General features: G+C 41.4%; 2 protein-coding genes across 2 annotated transcripts in view; one reads left to right on the top strand and one right to left on the bottom strand.

The window, feature by feature from the left end:
- Window positions 1–1185: 1185 nt before the first annotated feature.
- rxfp2l (relaxin family peptide receptor 2, like) overlaps window positions 1186–25840 on the bottom strand; it is a gene marked incomplete at both ends in the record, with an annotated part of 37862 nt that continues 13207 nt past the window's right edge. The window contains 15 exons of the mRNA XM_080837079.1: window positions 1186–1325; window positions 1787–1999; window positions 2719–3129; window positions 3471–3700; window positions 5377–5448; window positions 6082–6153; window positions 6506–6577; window positions 6751–6822; window positions 8024–8095; window positions 8714–8788; window positions 9376–9447; window positions 11622–11693; window positions 19800–19871; window positions 21133–21204; window positions 21397–21502. Coding sequence (XP_080693205.1) covers window positions 1186–1325; window positions 1787–1999; window positions 2719–3129; window positions 3471–3700; window positions 5377–5448; window positions 6082–6153; window positions 6506–6577; window positions 6751–6822; window positions 8024–8095; window positions 8714–8788; window positions 9376–9447; window positions 11622–11693; window positions 19800–19871; window positions 21133–21204; window positions 21397–21502 — 1823 coding nt within the window. The remainder of the gene's footprint in view (window positions 1326–1786; window positions 2000–2718; window positions 3130–3470; window positions 3701–5376; window positions 5449–6081; window positions 6154–6505; window positions 6578–6750; window positions 6823–8023; window positions 8096–8713; window positions 8789–9375; window positions 9448–11621; window positions 11694–19799; window positions 19872–21132; window positions 21205–21396; window positions 21503–25840) is intronic.
- On the top strand, window positions 14250–14531 carry LOC308364098 (large ribosomal subunit protein eL29-like). Its single transcript, XM_080837098.1, has one exon. The coding sequence runs from the start codon at window positions 14259–14261 to the stop codon at window positions 14439–14441; it is 183 nt and encodes a 60-aa protein (XP_080693224.1). The 5' UTR covers window positions 14250–14258; the 3' UTR covers window positions 14442–14531.

Consider the following 25840-nt stretch of genomic DNA (forward strand, 5'->3'; position numbering starts at 1 on the left):
AACTACTGTTGCACAAAAAGAAGTGCTTCAGAAAGGTCTGGTCAAATGCACTAACTGGGCAGAGCCAGGCCAAATTTAATTAAATAAAGGTTTGGTTAAAGTCGACCAATAGCATTGCAGAGCAATTTTTTAAAACTGAATGCGTCAGACTACATTACAATGTGTCAAATGGCAATAATGCCATGGGTTCGGGTGTTTGCCAGAAGCACTTTTCCAATAAATAAACTGTAGAGCTTCAGTTGTTCAAAACAATTCAAATTGTTGACATAAAATTGCAGCTTTTTCAGACATGTTTTAAAATGCCCGAGCCCTATGAACGGACTGTATTGATTATAATGTTTTTGGTCACTTACATTCCATGACAAGCTTTTTTGTCGAGATCAAAACAGCCCATAAATCTCCCAAATGCGTCCATTCTAGAGACTTTGTTTAGGCCTAGAAGGTAAACTGACATGCATAACGTGTGATACACATTCAGATAGGAATTGTTTTATGGAACACTCTTGCGATTTTGGAGAGGTTGTGAGCAATGTTTACATTGATGAATATGAACACCTGGACCAACCAATCTTGGACCAAACCAGTCCTGTATTCCGATGCGGCCATGCCAAGAAAAGAGACCTTCTGTGGAAAATTCTTAGGAGTTATGCCTTGGTCTTATTAAACTAAATATATAAATATATATCACAAGTGATGTCATTAATGTGTACATCAGATGGTGGATGATATTTCTTTAATGCTGATTGACCCTTTAATTCAAGTCCGACAGGTTAGACTTCCTCTTCCCAGAAGCTCGAGTCTTTCAAGTGGGTTAAACCTTTTAAAACATACATTTTATTTGTATTTTAAAGCTTGGATATCTGTTAACTTCAAGGATATGCTGGATAGATTAATGACATTAACCCAATAGGGTTGCTCCTATTTCCTTGCCAATATAGAAATGTGGCATAATGCACCACTCTTCCAATAAAATATTTATTCGCTAATGTTCCCTGTCGAAGAAGGATATGTTGCCATACTTATATTCAAAATCCACATCTCAGCGGAATATTTACAGTTCTCACAGAGTTTTTGCAGCCAAACTAGGGCCCATTGTTTGTGTGTGGGTGTGTGTGTTTCTGTGTGTGCGTGTGTGTGTGTGTGGTTCTGTGTGTGTGTGTTGGGAAACAGAAGGGAGTAAGTCCATCAGTTGGTTTGGTGGCACTTGTACCTGAGGCAGACTTTAATTCTTTCCTGGAAGGCTCTCGTGGTGATTGTGTAAACGATTGGGTTCAGAGCACTGTTTATAGGCAGGATGAATATCACTACCCACAGTATCATCGTTCCTGTAAGACAACACCACCATAAAAACAAAACTATTAGACAATAAACAAGACTAGAAAGAGGCTCCTGGAGCACCTGTAGTGAACCAACGATCATCATTGTCTGGATAACTGTCAGATGAATCTTCCAGGAAACAGAGAGATTTTCTCAAGGAAGAGTATCTATGCTAATCCCTGTTGAGTTTTTTACAAGCACCAAAGCTAAAGCCTGCCATGCATGTATATAGACATTATCGCAAAGCCTTAGCTGAGCTGTGTCTTTAGTGTGTGTGTGTGTGTGTGTGTGTGTGTGTGTGTGTGTGTGTGTGTGTGTGTGTGTGTGTGTGTGTGAATGTGTGTGTGTGTGTGTGTGTGTGTGTGTGTGTGTGTGCATGTGTGTGTGTGCGTGTGCGTGTATAAAGATGTGTGTGTATATGTGTATATAAGTGTGTTTGAATGTCTATAGGTGTAGATTGTGAACTCACCTGCGATATGCACTCTTAGCAGTGAGAGGATCTTGAGCACAAATATGGGAATCCAGCACATTGCATCGGTGAAGACAATGAAAAAGAACCTCTTCGCTATGGCAACTTCGCGGTCGTACACCGTCTGCTGCGCTGTTTTTGCCGTCTTCTGCACCGAGTAGAACATGCTGGAGTAGGAGAACACGATAATGATGAAGCCGACCAGATTTAAACCTGGAACAAACAAACAAACACATTTACATTACAAAAAAATAACTAACTTAAATACAATACGCATAAACACAAATACAATTACAATACAATAGACACATTTACATTCATATTTTACATTAACAATACATTCAACATTCAAAGATAACCTAGTAATGACTGAAAAGCTGCAGTCTACTCTACATAGAAAGAAATTCATTTTGATGCAAATACAATGCGTTTGCTGCAGAGATATTTTTCTGTGAGCCAGTTTGTTGACTTTTTCCCCATTCATCCACAGAAGTGGGAAAGCTGGCATCACTGAAGGTTGCTTGTTGGCTTGGTAACTATGCCAACTATGCCCAGGGCGCTGGGATGCATAATTGTTCCTATTTATTCCCTTTCAGACACTGATAAAACACTCATTCCACCGAGCGTAACAAATGCTGAGCCCACCTCTTCAGACCACAGAGCTCTTTGTCTTTCTGGGGTCTGAGGCACGCTGTGGCTGACGTATGAAGGTCTGAGCGACCTTGGCAGGGGCCTAACCTCAAAATCTATTGATCTATCTATCTCTAATCTATCTATCTATATATCTATCTACGGTTCAGTCCTAATGCACTCACGCAGTCACACACACATACACGCACAGACACACACATACACAATGAGAGACATTGACATGGATATGGACTACAGTAAGGACACAGGCGCAACCTGTATCTGATCTCGGTCTTGCTCACCCAGGAATATCACTGTGGAATAGGTCCTAGCTCCAGGCTTCTCGATTTGTTCTGAGTGTAGCGGAAAGCAAACTCCGTTGCGGCCGTAATAATTCCCAAAAGTCTGTTTGTCCCAGAATGGGATGACTGCAATGATGAAGCCCAAGACCCAGATGATGGTCAGGCAACAGAGCGTCTGCTTGCGGCCCACCCGGAAATTCTGGAAGGGGAAGACGATGCACAGGTACTTCTCCAGCGTCATGTACGTCAGCATGAGCACCGACACCTCCGTAGACAGCATGGCCAGCGAGCCAATCAGCTGACAGGACAGGCTCTCCATCCAGATCTGGGCGTGGCGGTTGTACTCGCCGCAGTACTTGATGTCAAAGGCACCGATGAAGAGAAGATATATGCCCATCAGACAGTCTGCACCTGGACAATGAGTAGAAAATGGCACACCAACAGAAACGGTTTGTTGCACGAGTTCTATTTGTGTAACTGTGTTATATGGTGGTTTTCATCAGAGCAACTTGTATTAAGGGTATTTAGCCTTAAAGTTTTCATTATTTGATTGAGTTCATAAAAATAGATTATCATCAAATTTCACCACATGCACACAATGAAACTAGAAAAGCAGAAAAATAGAAATAGAGAAAGCAGAGCTGTGTTGTGGTAATGGGTTTGAGACAAACTCAGGGTTCAGACAGAAGTAAACGAGGCCTGCGTGACAGCACGCTTAGCCTACCAACGTGATGTTTTAGGCATGGACTTACAACATAGAGATTTGATGGCCATTGTGTGGTGTTGGTTCTCACTGGCTATGCACGATCGGAGACAGATGACAAAGATATTTCCAAAACAGATAACGAAGGCGACCACCCAGACGAAGACGCGGAGGATGATGTTTGCCAGCAGGTTCTCAAACGAGGAGATGCCGTCGGTATTGGGCTTGCAGCTGCGCACGCTGGGCGAGTAGCCGCAGTACTCAAAACGCTTGAAATAGCTGAACACATTCGAAGGCAAAGAGACCATTATTTGCATTTCAGTCACTTATCAGCACAGTAAAGATTTTAATACCTTTCTTGAAAATAATTGAACCCCCTTTTGCTGTGTTAGCCCATGGGGTGCAGCAAAAGCATTTCATTTAGACGTTGCTCAGAAGACTGAGGACTTCAACTACGTTTTTTTTTTTCCAGGGGTGAGCTCATCAGTTTAAAAGCTATTATTTCTGGCAGAGAGTGGCTGCTGGTGAATCTGAGTCAGACAGTGTTTTGGGAGACAAATGTGGACCTGGGATGTGGCTGGAATTTCAATCGAATTGCCGGAATACCACGGGTTCAGAGCTTTTTGGTTCACCATCACAAGTCCACCTGCTACCTCTGGGAACCCCAACTTCTCAAACCAATCTTCTACATTGTATTTAAGGAATTTAAGAATACTCCTTAAATAGGAACAGTTTTCGGTTTTGCCTTTGTCAGTGCAGTCATTCTGCATTCAGTCATTCTGCATTCAGAATGAACAGAGATTTGTAAGAAAATATTCTACTCTTAGCCTCTCTGAGCTCCAGGGCCTTAAAAAAACTGCCATTAAAGAATTGATTTGTTATGTTTTGCACAGAGCTTTTCACCTCAATTTATTTAGCACAACATGGGCCAGGCAGATACGGAAAATAAATGGCAGGCAGGGGGAAATCAGCAGGAAGCCGGGTGTTTCTAAAGAGCCCTGATGTCATGTAGCCTCAAACTGCAAACTCACAGACGTGAAGTGACCATGCAATATGGTCAGTCTACAGGGAGCGGCCACTTATGCTAAGAAGACGGCCAATGCCTCAGACGATAAAGGTGTGTTCATTTCCAGGTTTCCTCGGGGTGTGTTAGCAGTGATTTAACCAAGGCTTTTACGCTATCAATCAATGCCCAGAACAATCTTACAAAAGCTGCATATGAATGAGTGAAGGCTTGTCGCCAATACTTTAATCACTGAAAGAATACACCACTGTGAGCCCCAGCCTTAGCCTAAACTGATTTGGGACCCCTTTTGGGTTTATGTGGATGCTAGCCCAGGGACTGTCCAGAGGAACAAGTGACTGACTACCCCAGAATTAAACTGAAGATTTAAATGTGGAGGAAATTTCAATCCAATTTGTGAGAATGGGCAACTCAAAATTGCATGAATAAATAATAACATAACAAGTCTGTCTTGCTATCAACTACAAATAGGCCATTGTAAAGAGAGCATGTTAGACTGCCATTACTCCTCCAACAGAAAAAGCTGTGTCTATAAGATCTACGCTGGTAGAGCCACTCAGCAGCATCATTCAGCTGCATAGAGTATTTTCTTCCATTTGATGTCAGGAAGTAGCTCTTGAGCTTCTTAAAAATGTCACAAACTCGGTGAGTGTGCTATGTGTAGAGGTACTCATTTCCCCATGTCAAATTACTTTTCCATAAGTACTGATCTCTGTGTAAAGAGCTTCACAGCACCAGTCTATGCATACACATCTCTTTTATGAGAGGTGCCAGATGTCTACAGGGAGTAAACTGTCACAACTTGATAAAACATTCACGAGATGCGGTTAATACATAAATCATACCATGTTTACAAGTCTCACTGAAGAAGGCATTGCTGGCATCTGACAGACTGGGAGAAAATAGAGTAAATGAACCAACTTTCACTCACATGTGGGACAAGTTGCTGAAAGACCGAAACATGCGGATACTAATGTTTGGGATCTCAACCTCCTCCATACTCCTATAAGAGACAAAGAAGGAGAGAAAGAAAGAGTACAAGTCACTGAGGTTTTTCTTTTTCTACGTTTTGTTTCACCTGCGGTATTTATCGTGGGTAGCCGTTAGGAATGCAATGGTACACGCTATATTGTTGAAACATTCGGTACGCCCTCCTACGGTTCAATACGCATTATGTGACCGTACACCTGTCCATTTCCTACAATTGTCCAAACTTGCTTACTGCGCTTTACGTTGTACATTGCTTTGCCACTGTTAGTTACTCGAGTAAAGACAGAAACCAGGCCAAGTCCGTCATGCAGCATGCTGGCTTTTTTCTGAATAGAACGTTTTCTTTGTCTAGTTTATTGTTTAAAGGGTGACTTAATTTTTTTCTTAAATATCAAGGTACCGAAACCCTAAAACATTGATAAATACTGAGCCATGGGCCCACTGTACCGTTGTGCATCCCCAGCAGCCTTGCTGCTGTCATATTGTCATGAACTGAAGGACTAGTCTCTTCGACATAAATTCGGTCGATCTTAATACCCCATCCTTCAACAAGGCGTGTTCAGGATACAGGGAAGCTTCTGTACATCTGCATAATCAAAGCCAACAAACAAGCATACAGTGCTCAAAAAGTACAAAAAGTACTTACAGAGACTGAAGATTGACAAAACTGTCAAACTGATCCTCATATATTTTGGCCAATGGGTTATTTGAGATGTTCCTGTGCAAACATAAATGCAAACACAGACAAAACACACACACACACACACACACACACACACACACACACACACACACACATATAAACAAAATATTAAACATGCAGGGGCAAACAGAAATCAATACAGAGGCAGGGTCATATTTTTAGATGTGTGGTGGATGCCTCATCAAATTGCAATCCCACGACCAGTCAATGCCATTGAAGCAAGAATAAACAAACCCAATGAAGGAAGAAGCCACAGCGAAAAGGATCCAGAGTCAATTAAATGTCAAAAGTTTGAGAGGTGTGACTTTTGAGTGTTTCTCCAGTGTGAAAGAACACTGACAGAACCGTCAGCCGAACAAAAACTTACAGTTGCTGAAGACTTTTCAGATTCTGAAATAGTGGCGGAGGGAGTTCTTGGATTTGGTTAACCGACAGGTCCCTGCCAAAAAAAGTTTTTAAAATAAAATGTATCAATGGTCAATCATTTTCTATAACAACAGTAATACCAAGATTATTTTGGTTGAGGGGACAGCACATATGTGTGTGTGGTGAGTGGTGAGTGGTGTGTGTGTGTGTGTGTGTGTGTGTGTGTCTACACGTGTCTGTCCTCACAATTCTATTAGTCGATGCATAGCTGAAAAAGTTCCCTCCTCGATAGTCCCAATACAGTTTTTCCTCAGGACACTGGAACAGAAAAAAAAACTTTAGCAACATTTTTAGATTTATAATTATAATACAACTTTTATTACAATAACACACATCTGTACATTTATTATCAATGTAAACATTGTGCTGTGATACCATGGGTACACTGTATCATGGACGTGTAAAATTAAACATAACTAGGATGTTTTATAACAGGTACAATGAGCAGCTGCTGTACATTGCATGACTGAAGAAGAGTGTATATTGTCTCTGATAATTCTTACATTGCAGGGTGAGGGTTTGGGAGTAAGGCGTAAGAGACTAGTTATATTGAGATGTGAGTGGTAGACGAGATATATATGTTACATAGAGCATGTTCCATAGGCTTTGTATGACAAAATTCCATGAAGTAGGTGTGTGTGTGACAGAGAGAAAGAGGGGGCGGTAGAGAGGGAGACATAGTAAAACATAGAAATGTCGTATATGCTATTATTTATCTATCACACATAATGATCACCCCTGTAGAGCTCATACAGCTTAATCTACAGTGGGATCATCATACTTCTGTCATTCCTCGCTTTCTAAACAAGGCTGACAGGTGCTGGGGATCTAGATTTGACACCAGTACAGAATGTACTGCATGCATTCATTGTCTGCATGATCTTGAGTGATCCTGCCTAGTGTAGCCCAGTAGTCTGACATTAGCCATGAGAGATCAGATTCAGAGATGTTCAGAATCATGCCAGAAGCATTAAACAACTAGACTTCTACTGACATTCAAAATATCAATTTCGCAAACCAAAAGGAAAGCCAATTTATACAACCTAAGTGATACAGAACATGACTAATTCTGGTCTAATTCTTTTTTCAATAACGTTCTGTTGCTGACACCTACGTATCCTCTAGTCGCACAATAAACTGCTGGTAATGACAATGGAGAAAAATGCCAGGAGTGAACTATTTACGGAGAGTGTTCTGTGAAAGACAAACTGATAAATTAATAATATAATTCTGAAAAATGTAGGTATTCCATTAGATACTTTATATTACTGGATGTCTTCAGTACACCTTTGATAAAGTACCTTAGAGAGGTGTCTGTAGTCCATGACATTATGACCAGTCTGTGTTAGTGCTGACCTTACTTCATCCTCTTGGGGCAATTTCACTTAGGGGGTAAAGTCAAACTGAAACTCTATGTCAGATACCTAGCTAGACTATGATGCCAAAGTGTCAGACTCACAGCACTTGTAAAGTGGTGCACTCCTCAAAGCTGGACTCGCTCAGAGATGTTATCTTGTTTTCCTCCAGGTCCCTGGCAGAGAAAAACACATTTAAAATTGTGATGGGAAGCATATCAATACTTGTCAAAATGTGCATCTATTTTCTCCATCCAATTTATGGATGTTGTTTGAAAAGTTAGGTGAATTCGGTCCTGCAGGGAATATCTCTGTTTTGCTCCTTAAATCTAGTTAGCTGCTGAGTGTGTTTTGTATTTGTGGTGATGCCAGTAAGAGATGAAATTGGAAGGAAGAGGCAGTAGCCCTTCACAGCTTGGGTTACATGAGGGGAATTGAATTTAAAATCATCGCAACAACTCACAATAAACCCACAACCCAGAAAAAGTTACTTATAACCATCACAAACTTTTTACCACAATAAATGGTGGAATAATGTTTAGAAATAACTTGAAAACTATGAATAATTTGTGGTTACCATGATTTTAGTTAATACTACCAATGTTTACCATGATACGATTAATTTACTAGCCAGCTGTGAGGTAAAATGCTTTCAAAGAAAGAAAGAAAAAACCTCAGAGTATTTTTGCGGACATAGTGGATATACGTCTCATATTTTATAGGTAATGTCATTGACTGCAAACTTGTATGAAAATGTACGACTCTCTCTTTCTGTGTGTGAGTGTCGTACTTACAGCCAATGCAGACGAGGCATCTCCAAGCAGAAGGATGTCCTTGGGAGCTGCTCCATGGAATTATTCACTAAGGAACTACAGAGAATTGGACAGAGATTGTGTGACAGCATGCAGGGTCACCACAGCACACACACACACACACACACACACACATACGCGCGCACACGCACACACACACACACACACATACACACACACACACACACACACACACACACACACACACACACACACACATAAACATGGATGGAGAGTTGTTAACGCAGATATTGGAATAGAGAAGTCTCTTTCATTCACTGCACACCTATACCACAATACACACACACACACACACACACACACACACACACACACACACACACACACACACACACACACACACACACACACACACACACACATAAACATGGATGGAGAGTTGTTAACGCAGATATTGGAATAGAGAAGTCTCTTTCATTCACTGCACACCTATACCACAATACACACACACACACACACACACACACACACACACACACACACACACACACACACACACACACACACACACACACACACACACACACATACATACACATTAACATGGATAAACGGGTGGCTAATGTTTGATGTTTGTGGGTAATTGGTGTATGGGTTAATTGGTTTGCTGCTCTCATACTCACAGGTAATATAATGAATTCAGGCCTTCAAAGGCCCTCTGCCGTAAAGAGCTTATCTCATTTTCATCAAGGATGCTGTGGAGAAATGAACAGAGTTCTTTAAAAATACATGTCTGGTAATCACGTTTCATTTAACTCTTCACTATAATGCATTTTAATTACACTACCAATTAGCAATGAAAAGGTAAAAACATTTGCAAAAATATAATCAAAGTATATAGCTTAAATTATCTTAAAAATTATTATATGTCAGTGGTCAGTGATCATAAAATATGTACTGTTTTTTAAATATTTGTTGTTGTGATAAGACTTGAGTATAGCATAGAATACAGGTAATTACATATAAGTTTAATTAGTTTCCCCCCTCTCTTTAAATTGGAAAGTGTAATCGGGGAGAATGCAATCCCACTGCTTGTTTTTGTATCAGTCAAATGGTGCGTGTGAACATAGCATTTAAAGGAGTGTGCTTCCTGAGGGGTAAAATCACCACTCAATGACTCAGTTGCTTGAGCCTTTAAGCTTTTATTAAAGGTCTGTTTTTGTCACGCAGTGACACTGTGCAACAGAAGAGCTGCACCTGAATTAGGACAAACACTCCTTCCCATGAGGCAAACCCGCTTTTTGTTTCACCCCTCCCTCCCATACACACACACACAGAGATATACAAATAAACATGCTCAGGCATACACACCTGGCCTGCCCCCCTGCCACACACACACACACACACACACACACACACATGGTCATAAACCCCCTTCCCACACACACGCACGCACAGGCACACACTCACAGATATTGACAAACAGAGCATTTCCTCCCGTTTGTGCCTTCATGAAATTGAAGAGCCACAGGTGATCAATTACTTGGCGGAGAGCCACTACCCACTTGAGAAAACTATCAATGTTCTGACCAGTGTGAGTTTTAGGCGTAAGTGCTGCACCTAAGTGGCTCCATTTTATCATTTGACTGTTCCTCACTTCTGATAATGGACTGTGGTTCTCATTCACATCACATTCAGCTGCTGACTGAGGTAAGGGGCTTATCAGTGATATTGCCAATACACCTTTACCCAATGCTGTTAAAGTACTGTCCATTGCATCTATTCCACCGTTACTCATCATCATTCTTAATCGCTTCTGGGACACTGCCGGGTTCAGCCTCTTAAAGGCTCTTGGAATATTGCCCTTCGGCCATGCTCCTCAACCACACCCCGCTGCCACTAGTCTATGAGATCTTCATTGTCTTCTAGCGTGATCAACCACTTATGACGACAATTCAGAGTACCAATTTCCTTCAGTTCGATCCTCCAAAAAACTCAATACCCAAATTATTTGCCACTCCACTATGCCATTTAGAAGCATTTTAGCGTGATGGCCTTGATGATTTGTTCATTCTTTGGTAAAGCAGTGTAAAAGGCGCAAGTTGCAAAACGGGGAAGTGCGTGATCTTGGTAAGAATACATTTTTAACATAGTCATGTATCCTTTGCTGTGTTTAGCATTTCTGACTTAATCTAACTTTGAAAACAGATGTGACCCACATGGCAGCTAAGTCCCCTAATAAACCCGCAGGATATGAAGCAAGAGAACTTCTCCATAGGCACGCCTAACGTGGGGATGTTTACCTGGAAGATGTACATGCGGATCCGACCAATTTAAGGTGTGTCTCGACCCATGTAAGGATAATTGTAAGAGTGGGCTTTAAATGTGTTCATGTACACCTGATTTTACACTGATTTGTGTTGTGCGTACAGTGTGTTTGATAACTCTGATGTTGTAGGTTGATACATTTGTTCCCTTGTGTTGTTTATACGTTGTTTTATTCAAATGTGTCATATGCATTATCATATTTATGCTCAAAGCATATTTATATGCTTTAATGTAAAACTTGCATTGTGTAATTAATTCTCAGGGTGCAGTGCACACTGATATGCACACTGATATGAATATGAATACCAAGGACTACACACTGGTTCTCTATTTATACCTGTGTCTTGGGAAATTACTAAATGTGGGACCTTTCTTGATAAATTGATTTGCATTATTAAGAAGTGCACTGAGCCAAGTTTCGAGCCAAGAGATGCTGAAAGAACACAGAGTGTCTCATTTGAATCAGCATTTCCTACGCAAATCAACCACACACACACACACACACCCACACACACAAACACCCCCCCCCCCCAGACACACACACACACACACACACACATTTCACCCCCTATAGATGTTTTTGATCTGCCCTGCCACTCACAGCCACTGAAGGTTATGAAGGTCACTGAATATCCCTGCCTTGAGTGTTGAAATCCGGTTCCAGCTCAGGTATCTGGAAAGCAGCAGGAAAACACAGATCAAAGGAGAGAGACGAGAAATGGAGGGAGGGAGGGAGGGAGAGGGAGAGAGGGAGAGAGAGAGAGAGAGAGAGAGAGAGCAATCAATGTGGGGGAGACATGTGAGAAGAAGATACAAATTACTATGTATTTAACTGTGTCGGTGTGTAGATATGTGAACAGGACTGTTTCGTAAATAGGGCAGGAGGCAGTGGCACAGGGTGTGATAAGTGATGGTGGCAGAATATCGCAGCCCAAATGAAATAGCAGAGAGGTGGAATGAGAAGAGACACCCAATTGGGACGAGTCATGCTTATGCATACTAGAGAGACAGAGAGACATCTACCAGTTTTTTTTTTTTTTTTAATCTCTCTCTCTGTCTCTCTGTCTCCACACACACACACACACACACACACACACACACACACACACACACACTCATTCAATGCAAATCATTATCAAAGGGGCTCACAGATGACAATATCAGCAATATAGTGCATCTCTGTAGTGATTTAAATACAGATCAGTATTCGAGACACACACACACACACACACACAGAAACACACACAGAGACACACACACACACACACTCACACACACACACACACACACACACAAACACACACACACACACACACACACACACACACACACACACACACACACACACACACACACACACACACACACACACACACACACACACACACACACACACTCACATCCATGATACAATGCAGTTCCTATCAGACTGTCATGTGGGCTCACAAATGTGTACAATACAATTACAGTTGCAAGCTGGACAAACAGTTGGGCAATCACACCTTTGCATGCACACACAGACCTGCACAGATACAAACACACCCACGTACATAGTGAGAAGAGAGAGACATAATTCTCAAGTAAATCATTTGTTCCCTCATTATGTACGAGGAGTAGATGGATTCGAGCGTAGCACCTTTCCAGAATGATACTAACAGGACTCTTCCTGCAATGGCACTGATCCATGTGAGAATGTGAGGTGGAGCTGATGGTTGTCAGGATGACCTTTACATCACTGTGAGATGCAGAAGCCAGAGAAAATGTGAACATTTCCAGGGAGAGGACAAGAATAAGACAGATCTCCTAATAGATATTCTTCCTGTTCATTGGTATGTGTGTGTGTGTGTGTGAGAGAGAGAACCAAGAGAGAGAGAGAGAGAGAGAGAGAGAGAGAGAGAGTGAATGGTGAACTTGAATTGTGTTTGTATTGTGTTTGTATGGGAGCGTGTGCCTGTAGCGGGGGTGCCTGTTTGCGCACCTTTGTATGTTTATTGTTGTATGTGTGTGTGTGTGTGTGTGTGTGTGTGTGTGTATTTGTGTTTACACATGAATGTATGTATGTATGTATGCTCTTTGTGGCTAAATGCTATGCCTCTAGAGTCATAGTGCTGTGTGTATGAGAAATCCTCTTCGTGTCTGTGATGGCTCTGAAAAGCTCTCCCCCTTTCATTTAACATGATTCCCTAGCTCTAGTGCTTAAAGGTAAATTGTGGTATCTAGAAAAACAATTTTAGTTTTAGAGCCAGATATTTTTCTCTGTCAGTTATTTTGGCTGTGCAACACAGTGTTCATTTCGTTAATGTCCAGATATCTGGACACTCTTTAATTATAACTTGACAGAAAATAAAACACAATGCACCGCAATAACGGGAGAGAAACTATGTGGATTCAAAATAGGTGGGAAGAACCCAACAAACCTCAAGAGGCACCTGAAAGTGCACAACTCTGCAATTTATGCCACAGCAAATAAACTAGTTTCTGTCGATGATAAGTAGCTAATGTTAACTAAATATTAGCGTATTAGCCAACGTTAAATCAACGTTGAAGGGGCAGTGGAGTGCTTGAAAAGTTAGCTAATAATTATCGATTGAATCATCCTGTTAACCTAGGCAAATGATCCCCAAAAGTTTTAGCTAGTTTAGGATGAGTGTCACTACCCAATCCTAGTCCTCTACCCGATCCTAGTCCATGCTCATGCTCATGCGCATGCTCAGACACAAACGTTTTCGGGTAAAAGGCTCATCATATGGGGCTTTTCTTAACGCTTAATGTGGGTTTATTTAATGTAACATTTAATAATGTTGTAAATGCTTTATAGCATAAGGCTTAACGTCAACATGTGTGGCATCTCTTGACTCATAATGTGGGTATATTTAATGTAATATTTAATTAATTTGTAAACGGTGCTCTTCCGGTGTAGAATCACTACGTGTGGCAGAATCAGCCATAGACATCATATAGGTAGACGCCGCCTCCAATGCTTCAGCCCGTTGCCTCGGCGAAACGCGTCGCCGCCATATTGTTTCGGGAGCTCTCTGACGCCAGAGGTCTGTCAGACGTGTCAAACAAGCGCAAGTTGCCAAGAGCTGCGGTTTATCTGGATAAAAATCACGATAACCTTTTACATTTTGCAACCAATTTCATGGAGTATTCAAGGGTTTATGCTCTACGTGAAGTGTGTGGAAAAAGATTTGCCTCTACATGCCCCTATATGATGTCTATGGAATCAGCTACCGAAATGGCAAAGTCAAAGAATCACACCACCCACAACCAGTCTCGCAAATGGCACAGAAATGGCATCAAGAAGCCAAAGTCTGATCGTTACGAGTCATTGAAGGGGGTTTGCCCTAAGTTCCTGAGGAACATGCGCTTTGCCAAGAAACACAACAAGAAGGGGGCACCCAAGGCTGTTAAACCATGAACAGCAGACATATTCCAGAGGCACCACATATACCATATTTCCGAAAGGACTGTGTACTACCACAACAATAAAGCCATGGTTTGTTAAGGACACTGTTAGCAACTCTCTATTTTTTTTGTAAGAAGTTAAGGTATTTTTCATGCTCATACTGTATTTGACATGTCTTATTGTGACCAGATAAGCCGCCTTTTGGACAGATTAATTTGACGTTAAAACATTCCTTGGGTGTGTCCATAAAATGTTTGAGAATCTGAAAAAAAAAAAAAAAAAAATTGTAAACGGTTTACAGCATAAGGCTCAACGACAGCATATGGGACTTGCCTTAACGCATTATGTGGGTATATTAAATGTATATTTATACCTTTCACCCTTTTTAAGCTAATTGGCTCAGACTATTTGAGCAGTCTTCATTTTACTGCTTTTATACATCTTACGTACCCCTCAAAATGTAACTGGGGATAGACAGCGTGATCTTCCACCTCATATTTTTAGTCCATAGTGACACCATCTCTCTCGTTTTTTAAATAAGCGGTCATGTTTCGGTAAAACTGGCTGTCTTCGCTGTCTTCCATAATTGAAACCATAGACAAAAATAGATATAAATGTGTATGGTTGAAACTGGCAATCTTACATGATCTGTCGACACATGTGCGGCTTCGCTGTTGAGAATGTCACGTATGCGCATGAGCAAGGACTAGGATCAGGTAGAAGACTAGCCCCCTGTTCCAAAGGTGCCTCCTTGCCTCCTTCCTGCCTCCTTCCTTCCTTCCTTCCTTCTTATTAAGAGAGCAAGGAGTGTCCCATTGCTCTTAAACCTTCATTTCCGCTTTTGTCGACTCCTTGAAATACGTCACATAACGGTCGTTTTTCAAGAGAGGGTCTGAGCTTCCTTGATGCCCTAATGGCGGCATTATTACCCATAACTCTGTGCGCCATTCCCAACCAGAGCTTTTCGGTTTATTTTGAAAACAATGGCGGACCTAATGGCTATGGTGGCTATGATAGCAGAGTCAGAAGACCACAAGGCTACAGACCATAAATGTACATATCAGCAGTAATTAAACAACTGTACTGATATTAAATGTACTAATAACATGCCATTCTCAAATTAAAGCCAGTGACATGAGTATTTTTGGTGGTTATTCACGATGTATACCGAGTTAGCATACCTAGCTAGCCTAGCTTGGTAGCATTACCATTGGTTCTGAATGGCAGTTATGCTAAGCAGCTGGCTATCCCCCCCACCTGGGACTGTACAAAGGGCTATTTTACCACCCGGGAATAGCCCGTTAGTGCACTTTTAATCGGACACTTTTCGCTTGACTAGCGGGGGCAATTATGCCGTGATTGATTAACAAAGAATTGTCTGAATTCGTTAGGTAGGTATACGTTAGCCATGTCGATGTCAGTAGCTTATTATGATTGCTCGCTTGCTAAGTGACGGCACCACACACACTGACAGAGCGCGCTAGTGCGAGCAGATACGTACACACAGCGTGATGATGCCACATCCTCTCTGATTAGAGTGTCCCAAATGTTGAAAATGAACGGTCTCTTGATCTCTCACCACTGAGGGCATCGAGGAGTCGGGGCATCGAGGAGTCAAGAGGGGGAGTCAAGAGAGCTCTCTTAGAATCGGAACAGGGGGTAGGATCGGGTAGTGTCAATGACTACTAGCTACACGGTTATACTAGCTATCGATAGCTAGCTAATAAACTCATTGCAGAATGATAGGACAGGCCACGCGTGACATCAATCAAGAAAAAAATAAATAATATGTGATGGATTTACATACCCTTGTCTATTTGGACAATCATTATTATCATTGGCACCACTTTCTACTGTCAAAACTAGCCGTCTAGCTAAATCTGTTGGTTATCAGATTGCAATCATTTTTACAACGTTCATGCAAATATGCTAAACTGGCTGAAATCAGGGAAACTGTCAGGTGGGACTGAGGCTATCAGTCATAAAAGAGAAGAGGGACAGAGAGAGAGTGAGGAGTATGAGGTGAGAGAAACTGATAGGTGCGTTGGGTACTCCGCAAGGTCGTGCCTGGTGGCAATGGACCCTTCCGCAAACTCCACCCCCCTTAGCAACGCTTGCTATATCAGTCAAGCATTCACGTTTCCCATGTTCTCAGCATTGGTATGAATGGCGTGGCAACATGTTTTCAACCGTGTCAATTTCAGCTCTACCCAAAGAAATCACAAGCATTTTTTGGAAAAACGGCAAGATCTCAGATCGAAGCAGGCCAAAGGGTCTGCAATATGCTTATATAGGCTACAACCACGACATTACATGCCGTGTTTGTAGACAGACAAATGCTAAGGCTAACAGGTTAATTCCAGCTGTGTTTATTTGTTCTATTATCTACACAGTCGCCGCTACGCAAACATGTAAGGTGGTAAAACTGAATCGTATTTTAAGCAAGGTTTTCTCACGTTTTCGATGCAGTGGGCAGATTTTAGCGACATAGCTTCTTGGAACAAAGTAGGTGCTTCTGTTTACGTTGCTGACATTCAGCTGATGGGGGGGGGGGGGGGTCATCCACATTGTTTGATCCACAGCAGGCATTTCTCTCTCTGGGTCTTGGGTTTCGGGAAGGGATAAAATGTTACCCCTCCCTCCAGCCTTTTTGGATATCGGCTGTCAGAATTACACACTCCATAAGCGCAACGTTTTATTTTCTCTTCTCGAGCAGACGTCTCTCTCATTGACTTCCATTCATCAAAATGGCTTGCTTGACTGAGGTCCCGAGCTTAGTAACCGTTGCTATGCTATGATTGATCAGTTACCGTTTTGGGGAGTGGTCGCGGAAGGGTCAATTGTGGCATGGTGTTGCATCTTGCTGTCTTACATATTTGTATTCCTGTATCCAGTTCAGTCCCCCAACCTCTAATGATCATTTGTGATGTGCAATTTTATTGTAATTGGATTCAGATTAATGTAACCACTATGTATGGTTAATTGTTTATTAAATGTGATGCAATCTGCCTCTGAGCCGTGTGTCCTCACCATCCTTATTGCTCTTTACAAGTGACCTCTTGTGTAACGGAAATGTATTAAAACTTTGTTGCAGTTTTTCAGGGCGCTTTCACACCTGTAGTTCGTTTGCTTTGTTCCGATTCAGGGATTAATATGATACAATGTTGCAGTTGCCCCTTTGTTTGGTTTGTGTTCACACTGCAACATTGTACAGCGGACTAAATCTTGTAAACAAACCCCACGCGCAAGCAAAATGTTTCTCTCATCAGTTCGATTTTAATGAGGCTAAATAGGCTCTGTTGCTTTTTTTAAGGTGTGGGGGATTGGGGTTGCGTGAACCCGGTCGGGATGTAGAAAGGGGTGCGTGGCCTAATAAGTTTGGGAACAGCTGATATGGAGGATATGTGGTTGATTTAGCTCTAAGGCCAGGTAGGCATAGTAGTTGTATTGTGCTCTCTTCAAATCTAGATTTGATATTCTCTTATATTTTAATGATAATACATACTGTTAATTAAGTATTGCCTTAAAATTATTATTTACATTGAACTAATTGGAATTCAGCTGTAGGCATATCCTAGGTCCAGGAGATCTGTATGTATTTTAGAGACTAATTGTATCCACTATTTAAGTACTGCAAGCTAGACTACTATGCAGTTGTAGACACAACATAGGGGGTGCCTGGACCTGAGAAGGGAAGGAAAGGAGTTTAATGTGGCTATAAGATCGTCCGTCGACGAAAACTAGACTAAAACTAAGAAGGAAAAAAATGAATAAATGTGACTAACACTAATATGCCTTTTCGTCTAAAGACTAAGACTAAATCTAAAATAGCTGCCAAAATTAACACTGGTACAATAGAAGCAAGTGTCACCTTAAACGATATCTCCTGGAAATAAAATTAATTTTCAAGGGTCCCATCATTCCAGAAATTCCTTTCAAGCCCTGTTGCAGGACATTTTCAGTGCTTTCAGCTTATGTGAGTTATGAGAGGGATCTGATTCATATTTTATTAGCAGCCAAAATAAGGTCAGGCCAAAAATGAAGAAACATTTCGGGTACACTAATAGACATCTCCTGTCTTTCAGCATATTAATAAATAATATAATGAGAGGGGATGAGAGGAGAGCTGTGGTGCATGCAGTAGCATCTTCCCCACCATGTACCCCACAGTCAGTGATTGGGTCCTGATCCCACTCTCAATGCCTCTCCCACCGGTTTCCACTCTTCTCTGTCCTATCCAAATAAAGGCAAAAGCCCACAGAATATATATGTATGTATAATACAGTATATATCTAATATGATATAATAAAATCTAAGATTTAAAAGTTTCGCTGTTATTTTATAACTTGTCCAGTGATTCTTATGTTTCCGCATTTGTCATGTATTTTGTACAGATACTTCTGACTTTACAAAAAGCATTATGCAAATAGAACTGACAATTATTAAAGGCAATGAAAATCCTGTAACGACACGTTTCGATAATCCATGATTTTCCCATTGGAAATGTCACTAAAACTGAACACTCTGCTGTAAAAAAGGATCATAACCCTCCCAGCTTTGAGGGCAACCCTCAAAACACCACCGATGTGCACAAGTCAGGTGTGAAACCCCAGGAGAGCTGGAGCACATCTTGTCAAAGACCATAGCCTTCACAGGGCTGCTACACAAATCAGAGGTGTTTGACTAGGGAAAGGAAGGCTGTGATCTTCTCTCTAAAGCAAACCACAACCAGCAGCAGCTAGCAGTCCTGACACCTAACCAACTGTACAGGAAGCCACATGTAAAAGAAGGAACGGTTAGCTAGGCTTTGGAATTAATCAAGCATGTAGCAGTGACACTGGAAGCAGGACACCATGCAGGCAGAAGGATCCCTAGTATTAGGAGTCACCAGTGACATTGTGCAGACACGCAGGAGTTGGATCTCTCCTGCCACATGGACATCATGGTGCAGGATAGCACAGATGGGAGAGGATCACTTTCGGAATTCAGTGACTTCACAAAGCTGCATTAGTGATTGTTAAACACTGATACCGTCTTAAGCTCAGGCAAAATATCGTCAATCCTCTTTGAAGTAAAACATGAAGAGGCACTTAGAATATCTTTTGATGGATTACCAAGCACATTCTGCAGATAAAAATAGGAACCCACACCTCAGCAAGGTCTATAAATGTGTCTTGATGGCAAAATGTTCTTGTCTCTCTAACCCTGCATCTCCCTCTTTCCCTCTCCTCTCTCTCTCTCTCTCTCTCTCTCTCTCATGTCCTGATTTTCTTTTTCTCCTTCCTTCTTAGTCTGTGACTCTATCGTCCATATGTGGAGTTACTGCATTGGTGAGGGTTTGGGGGGAAAGGGTCTGTTGTGTCTACTCACAGTTGGCGTAGAGAGAATAAGCCAGAAAAGGCTCTTCTGGAGATGACCTCAATGCTGTTGTTTTGCAAGTGCCTGTGAAAGTCAAAGAGAATGAAGTGTAGAATATAAGCACCAGCAAACTGTAAACACATCCATTTTTAAAAGCGCCCTTGTACAGGTGCACACATACAAAAAGAAAGGGAGGGTGAGAGGAAAAGAGGGAGACGGTGAGGTTACTGACAGAATGGATGCTGGGTGAGATTCATCCACCAATGGCTGTTGAAATGTAATAACTCTGTAAAACCTGAAGACTGCGGGATATGACTTAATTTGCCAAAATGCCGCTGGATGTAACAGAAGCACAAACAATTGAAGTTGTTTGTGATAGCTTATATTCATCTGTGCCAATCATGTAAACTCATTCGTAACTCTCCAATCCCATAGCACAATGGAGCAGCAAGGGTGTCGTCTTCATCCCCCATCACAGTCAGAGATTCCGTTTTTGTGTAACCTTCAAGAGAATGATTACTGGCATTATTCAAAGGCTGAACTGCCTGAAGAACGAAAAGGCGAGCCAATTTGTTTTGTATTAGCCATCTTGTATTTAACGAGAGAGGTTGGAAGAGGAAAAAATGATAATGGGTGAAAACAACCAATCAGTCAAGAGAGAAGTACACTGAGGAAGTGGCATGACAACAAAGACACACAAGCCAACATGGCACACAATGGATTAAAGGCTCACGGGGACAGCAACACTCAACACCATCCCCCAACAATCAGCAGTAATCGTAGGGATTGGGTGAGCATGTGGGCACTGGACCTAGCAGGAAAGTCTCAATGGGTCCTCAATTATTTGCTCAGATCATGTAGATTGACAGGCACTCAGGCCGGACAGACAGACAGACAGATATGCAGACTAGCAGATACACGTACAAGGAGACAGACAGATAGACAGACATACTGTCAGGGAGGACAGTCTGAGAGATAGACAGAGAAATACAAGACTATAAGCCAGACAATCAAAAAGACATACCTACAGTACATACCTACAGTACATACCTACATACATACATACATACATACATACATACATACATACATACATACATACATACATACATACATACATACATACATACATACAAATATACATACATACATACATACATACATACATACATACATACATACATACATACATACATACATACATACATACATACATACATACATACATACATACATACATACATACATACATACATACATACATACATACATACATACATACATACATACATACATACATACATACATACATACATACATACAGAGGTCCACAAAGTACCCTTACAGCTTTTCCAGGTGTCTGTAGCGGATGAATAAATCTGGGGGTAGAGATGTGATTTGATTGCTGTTCAGCACTCTGGAAATAAGGGAGGAAACAGAGGAGTGTGAGAGAGGAGTGAAAGCCATTCCATCTCCTGTCATTTCAGTCCAATTTCATGTGTGCACAACAACAGCGTGAGGTTACGTGAGGTAAAACACGCTGAAAGCAGGTGGAAGAAACAGAGAGAGAGAGAGAATGAGGAATAGATTTCATCAGTGTTGCACTCACAGGACAGTCACATTGGAGGAGACTGCGGGTACATGCAGAAGGTTTCTACTGTGGCAGTTCACCACTCGCCCCTCGCACTGGCACTGGTCGGGATACACGTCCAGCACTGCAACACACACAGCCCAGGCAGACACATGCATTACCACACTCTGCTCTGTGCCCATTGATCAGTGACAAAAGGCTATTATCCTTGTGGCTTTGGGAAAGCAATATGGATTATTCACCTCCTTTCCAACAAAGGCTCTATAGATATTGATTCTTTGTGCGTGTGTGTATATGGGATAGTGTGTGTGTGTGTGTGTGTGTGTGTGTGTGTGTGTGTGTGTGTGTGTGTGTGTGTGTGTGTGTGTGTGTGTGTGTGTGTGTGTGTGTGTGTGTGTGTGTGTGTGTGTGTGTGTTTATATACATGTGTATATCTGTGTATGTGCGTTTCTCTGAAAGGAAAGTGTGTTGAATACACTTAATTGGAATGAATACATTGCTCCACATTGCTCCACATTGCTCACACAACTTGACCAATTATTTTCCATGAAATCGTTTAAATTACATTGACATGAAATGGGTGCAATAGGAACATAAAAAACTTAAAGCTGCCTCTCCATGTCTAGCTTTTGAAACGGTTTGGTGTTCAGTGGATCTACTGGGTGTGTATCTTGAGAGCATTGCTATCATATATTCAGGTGCATGCCTATGGAGTGATTTATAGACTAGTAAAATAATCTAGAAATCTATTCTGCAACTAACAGGTAACTGGTGCAGTGATTTTAGGACCAGTGTGATGTGCGCCCTCCGTCTAGTCTTGGTGTTGACTCCTGCTGCAGCATTCTGTATCATTTGAAGTTGACTAATAGCTTAAATAGAGAGCGTTACAGTAGTCCAGCCTGCTCGTGATGAAGGCATGCATCAGGATTTCAATGTCAGCCTGAGGGAGAAAAGGTTGCACCTAAAGTGATAAAAAGATGTTTGAGTTATATTTTTGATAAGGGTTTCAAAATTAGGATCTGGGTCAAATGTTACACCTCGGTTTCTAGCCTGGTCGTGTTAAGTGCCTACTTTTTTTTTTTTTTTAAATGTGCAGATAGTCTCTCTCTTTCTGCTTTTCACAGATGACTAATACCTTTGTTTTATCTTGGTTGAGCTGGAGAAAGGTGGGGAAATCCATACATTTACATCAGCAATGCAATTTACCAAGCAATCAATAGAGCTGTAATTGTTGGGTGTTACAGAAGTATTGAGCTGGGTGTCATCTGCATAGCATATGATCGTTTGCTTTTTTGGCTGCAAACTTCTTTACATTCATCTTCATTGATTCAGTTGGATAAACTGATGAGCATCATAACATCATGTAAAGAGAATCAAGGCTAGCTTTTGTAATTCCCTTATAATGTAGTTTAGTCAAATGTGTGTCTCTCTCATGGGTGTGTGTGTGTGTGTTTGTGTTTGAATGCTCAAGTCTGAGTAAGTACATTTGTAAATTTCATCAGGTAGCTTTCCAACTTACATTACTGTAAAGGATGCATTCTCTAAAGTGCACTTGTGTCAGTGCATACATTTCACCCTCTATTACGGAATCTTCTTTTGCACAATACATCATTAAGCCTAATTTATGGGCCTTCTGTTCTCTTCTGCCTCTGTCACATTTCATTAATCTTTTCTTTCATGCATTCTTTCCGAGCAGTGATCCACTGACAGAGGCTGCAACGCACAAATAGAAGCGCATCTAATCCCCATTTAAGACAGAAATGAGATGCTTGCTTATTTGTGCTAGCGTGCCTGATCACTGTACTGTATGGTATGGGACTGGATGGTTTGGAGGGGAGAGTGATAGTGAAATCCTTTCAAGTTCCCCAGGAGCACACAGGGCGATATCAAACTTTGTAAGATAGAAAGAAAGCAATTTTGCATTTTTTGCGGTCTGATGTTTTTTCTCTCTCCAAAGAGTGCTTCAGGGACTGAGGCCTGTTTGACTTTTTTAGGAAGTCTAACATGCCTTGATGTTTTTGTACATTTCCCCTAGCTATAAGTATTGATGCACAAGTGGCTTATATGATTATGTTATAGAGGACATCAGCAATAACAACATTAGAGTAAAAGGAATGTTGTAAAATAAAATTGTATTTAAATCAAATGTAAAATCACCCTTACAAATACCTTTATTCAGAGGTGCTCAGAATTTGTACAAAAAAAACATTGTAAAGATTTCGAGCTAAGACTTTTTAACTCTGAACCTTGTTAACATAGGTGTTGGCTATACATAGGAGTTTTGACAACAAGAACAAAAATTCCCACCGGTGGGTAACTGTCCCAGAAGCGTTAATACAAATTGGGAGGAAGGTGTTTGTGAGTGATGCCAAATAATCACATTTTTGTGAGTGATGCCAAATAATCAAATAAGCACAATGGAGATAGGAGGAACAGGTGCCACACTTGTGTATTTTACATAAAATTGGCAAATCTACCATCTCTTAGAAACTCTGGGGCGATTCCTTCAAAAACCTCCTTGTAGAGTCCTTTTCTTTTTGCTCATTTGCTGACTTCAACCCTCTGCTTCGATATAGCACATCAACTGGCAGAAGCTAGTCATTTACTCTTAAAGTATTATTCTGTAGGGCCTTTCTGTGGACACTGTATTGTTTGGTGCAATTCAAAAATGAAACACATGATCTGTTTTGACAGCTTTGCACTCAACCTTTGCTCAGTACTCACACATGCACAACACAGTAAAGAGAATATACTAGATGGTTCAGAGAGCATTACTCCTGCTCTGAAGCTAGCCTAATACTGTCTGCACAAGAACACACATGGACACACATGGACACACGCACACACGCACGCACTCAGGCATGCACGCACACACATACACACACACACACACACACACACACACACACACACACACACACACACACACACACACACACACACACACACTCATACACAGACACACATATACTGACACGCACACACTCACACATCCCAACGTTCTACCCTACATTATTTCCTGCTAACAGACCGCCGCGAAAAGATAATGGCCGCTGTCCTTGGCAACGGGTTTTGTGCTTCTAATTCACATCTTTCATATCAATCCGCAAGAAGTCCGGTCATTTTAACGTAACAGACTCATGGTAACTTGAAGTCAGCAAGTAATGGGTTGCTGCACGTCGGGGTGCTGTTCGCCCCGTCGGGATTTATTTTTGGCTAATGACCTCCGGACAATACATTATCCCTTACATAGCTTTAACATGTTGCATAGATTTTTTTTTTTACATTTAATCATGCATCTTCAACATTAAAGTGTTATGCATCTTGATAAGTGGACATGTACTGTACTGGACATTTTTCTCATGGACTGTATAACACCATTGATACTCTTATAAATTAATCCATGTTCACCATTATAAAATATTCCTACACGTTTTATATTGGTTTATTGGTATATTGGAGATGTATTTCCACAAAGAAAATGTTAAGGGGTATTTTTCAACTAAATCTGTTACAGTAACTGTAACCCAAAGATTAGGCATGTGAATTAAAGAAGTGCACATGGAATTGTGACATAAGTATGTGAAACAAACAATAAAAGAAATACACATCTCTGCAGGGAAAGGGGTGCACATTTAACCTGCAATGTGTAGACAACCGAGTCCCCCACTGGACTTGAACTCGCAGCCTCTGGCAGGCCTTGCAGCTTTGGGCCAAACCTATGGTGCAAGTGCCCTTTCCTCACTGCCCATCACTGCCCATGCTTGCTACCGTTACACACAAATCACATAAATGTGCCCTCTTTATATCTCCAGAGCACAGTTTATATTTGTTAATCAATGTACAGATTTTACAAGGGCAAAATTGTCCACACCAAGCAAATCAGTCAAGACCTTATTTGTCATTGCTTCAAAGAACCAGAACATGGCTGGCCATTATCAATACCTGACATACTTGTGGTGGGAATAAAGCACATATCACTTATGTCGCAAATTCTACTGGTAAGAACAACATTAACAAACACAGAACTGTTGCCAACACTAATTGCTAAGCTTGGTGTTTTGCAATGTTCTTGTAAAGGAATGTTGTACATATCTTCTCTTTTGAACCTAAATGTCTCCTATCAATGTTATAAAGTTACAATATGCCTTTAGTGACTTGAAACCTTTGAGACAAATGTTTCACCTGTTTTGAGACAGGGGGTGGTGATCGCCCCGCAAACAGGGAACGTCCCCAGGACGTTAACAGGACATTCGCAAGGTCCCCAATCGTCCCCAATTGGTCCCCGCCATAACGTTCGCTAGAGGACGTTACCAGAACGTTTTTGACGTTCGTAGCAAGTCTACGTTTGGTCCTTCTGTGACGTTCGCATGAGTCTTAAATCGGACTTTTAGGGAACCTTATAAATTGGTCTGTCAGCACACCTCCCCAGGACGTCATTTAAAAACGTCCCCATAACCTT

This window comes from Sprattus sprattus (assembly GCF_963457725.1).
Source record: "Sprattus sprattus genome assembly, chromosome: 1".
NCBI lineage: Eukaryota > Metazoa > Chordata > Actinopteri > Clupeiformes > Clupeidae > Sprattus > Sprattus sprattus.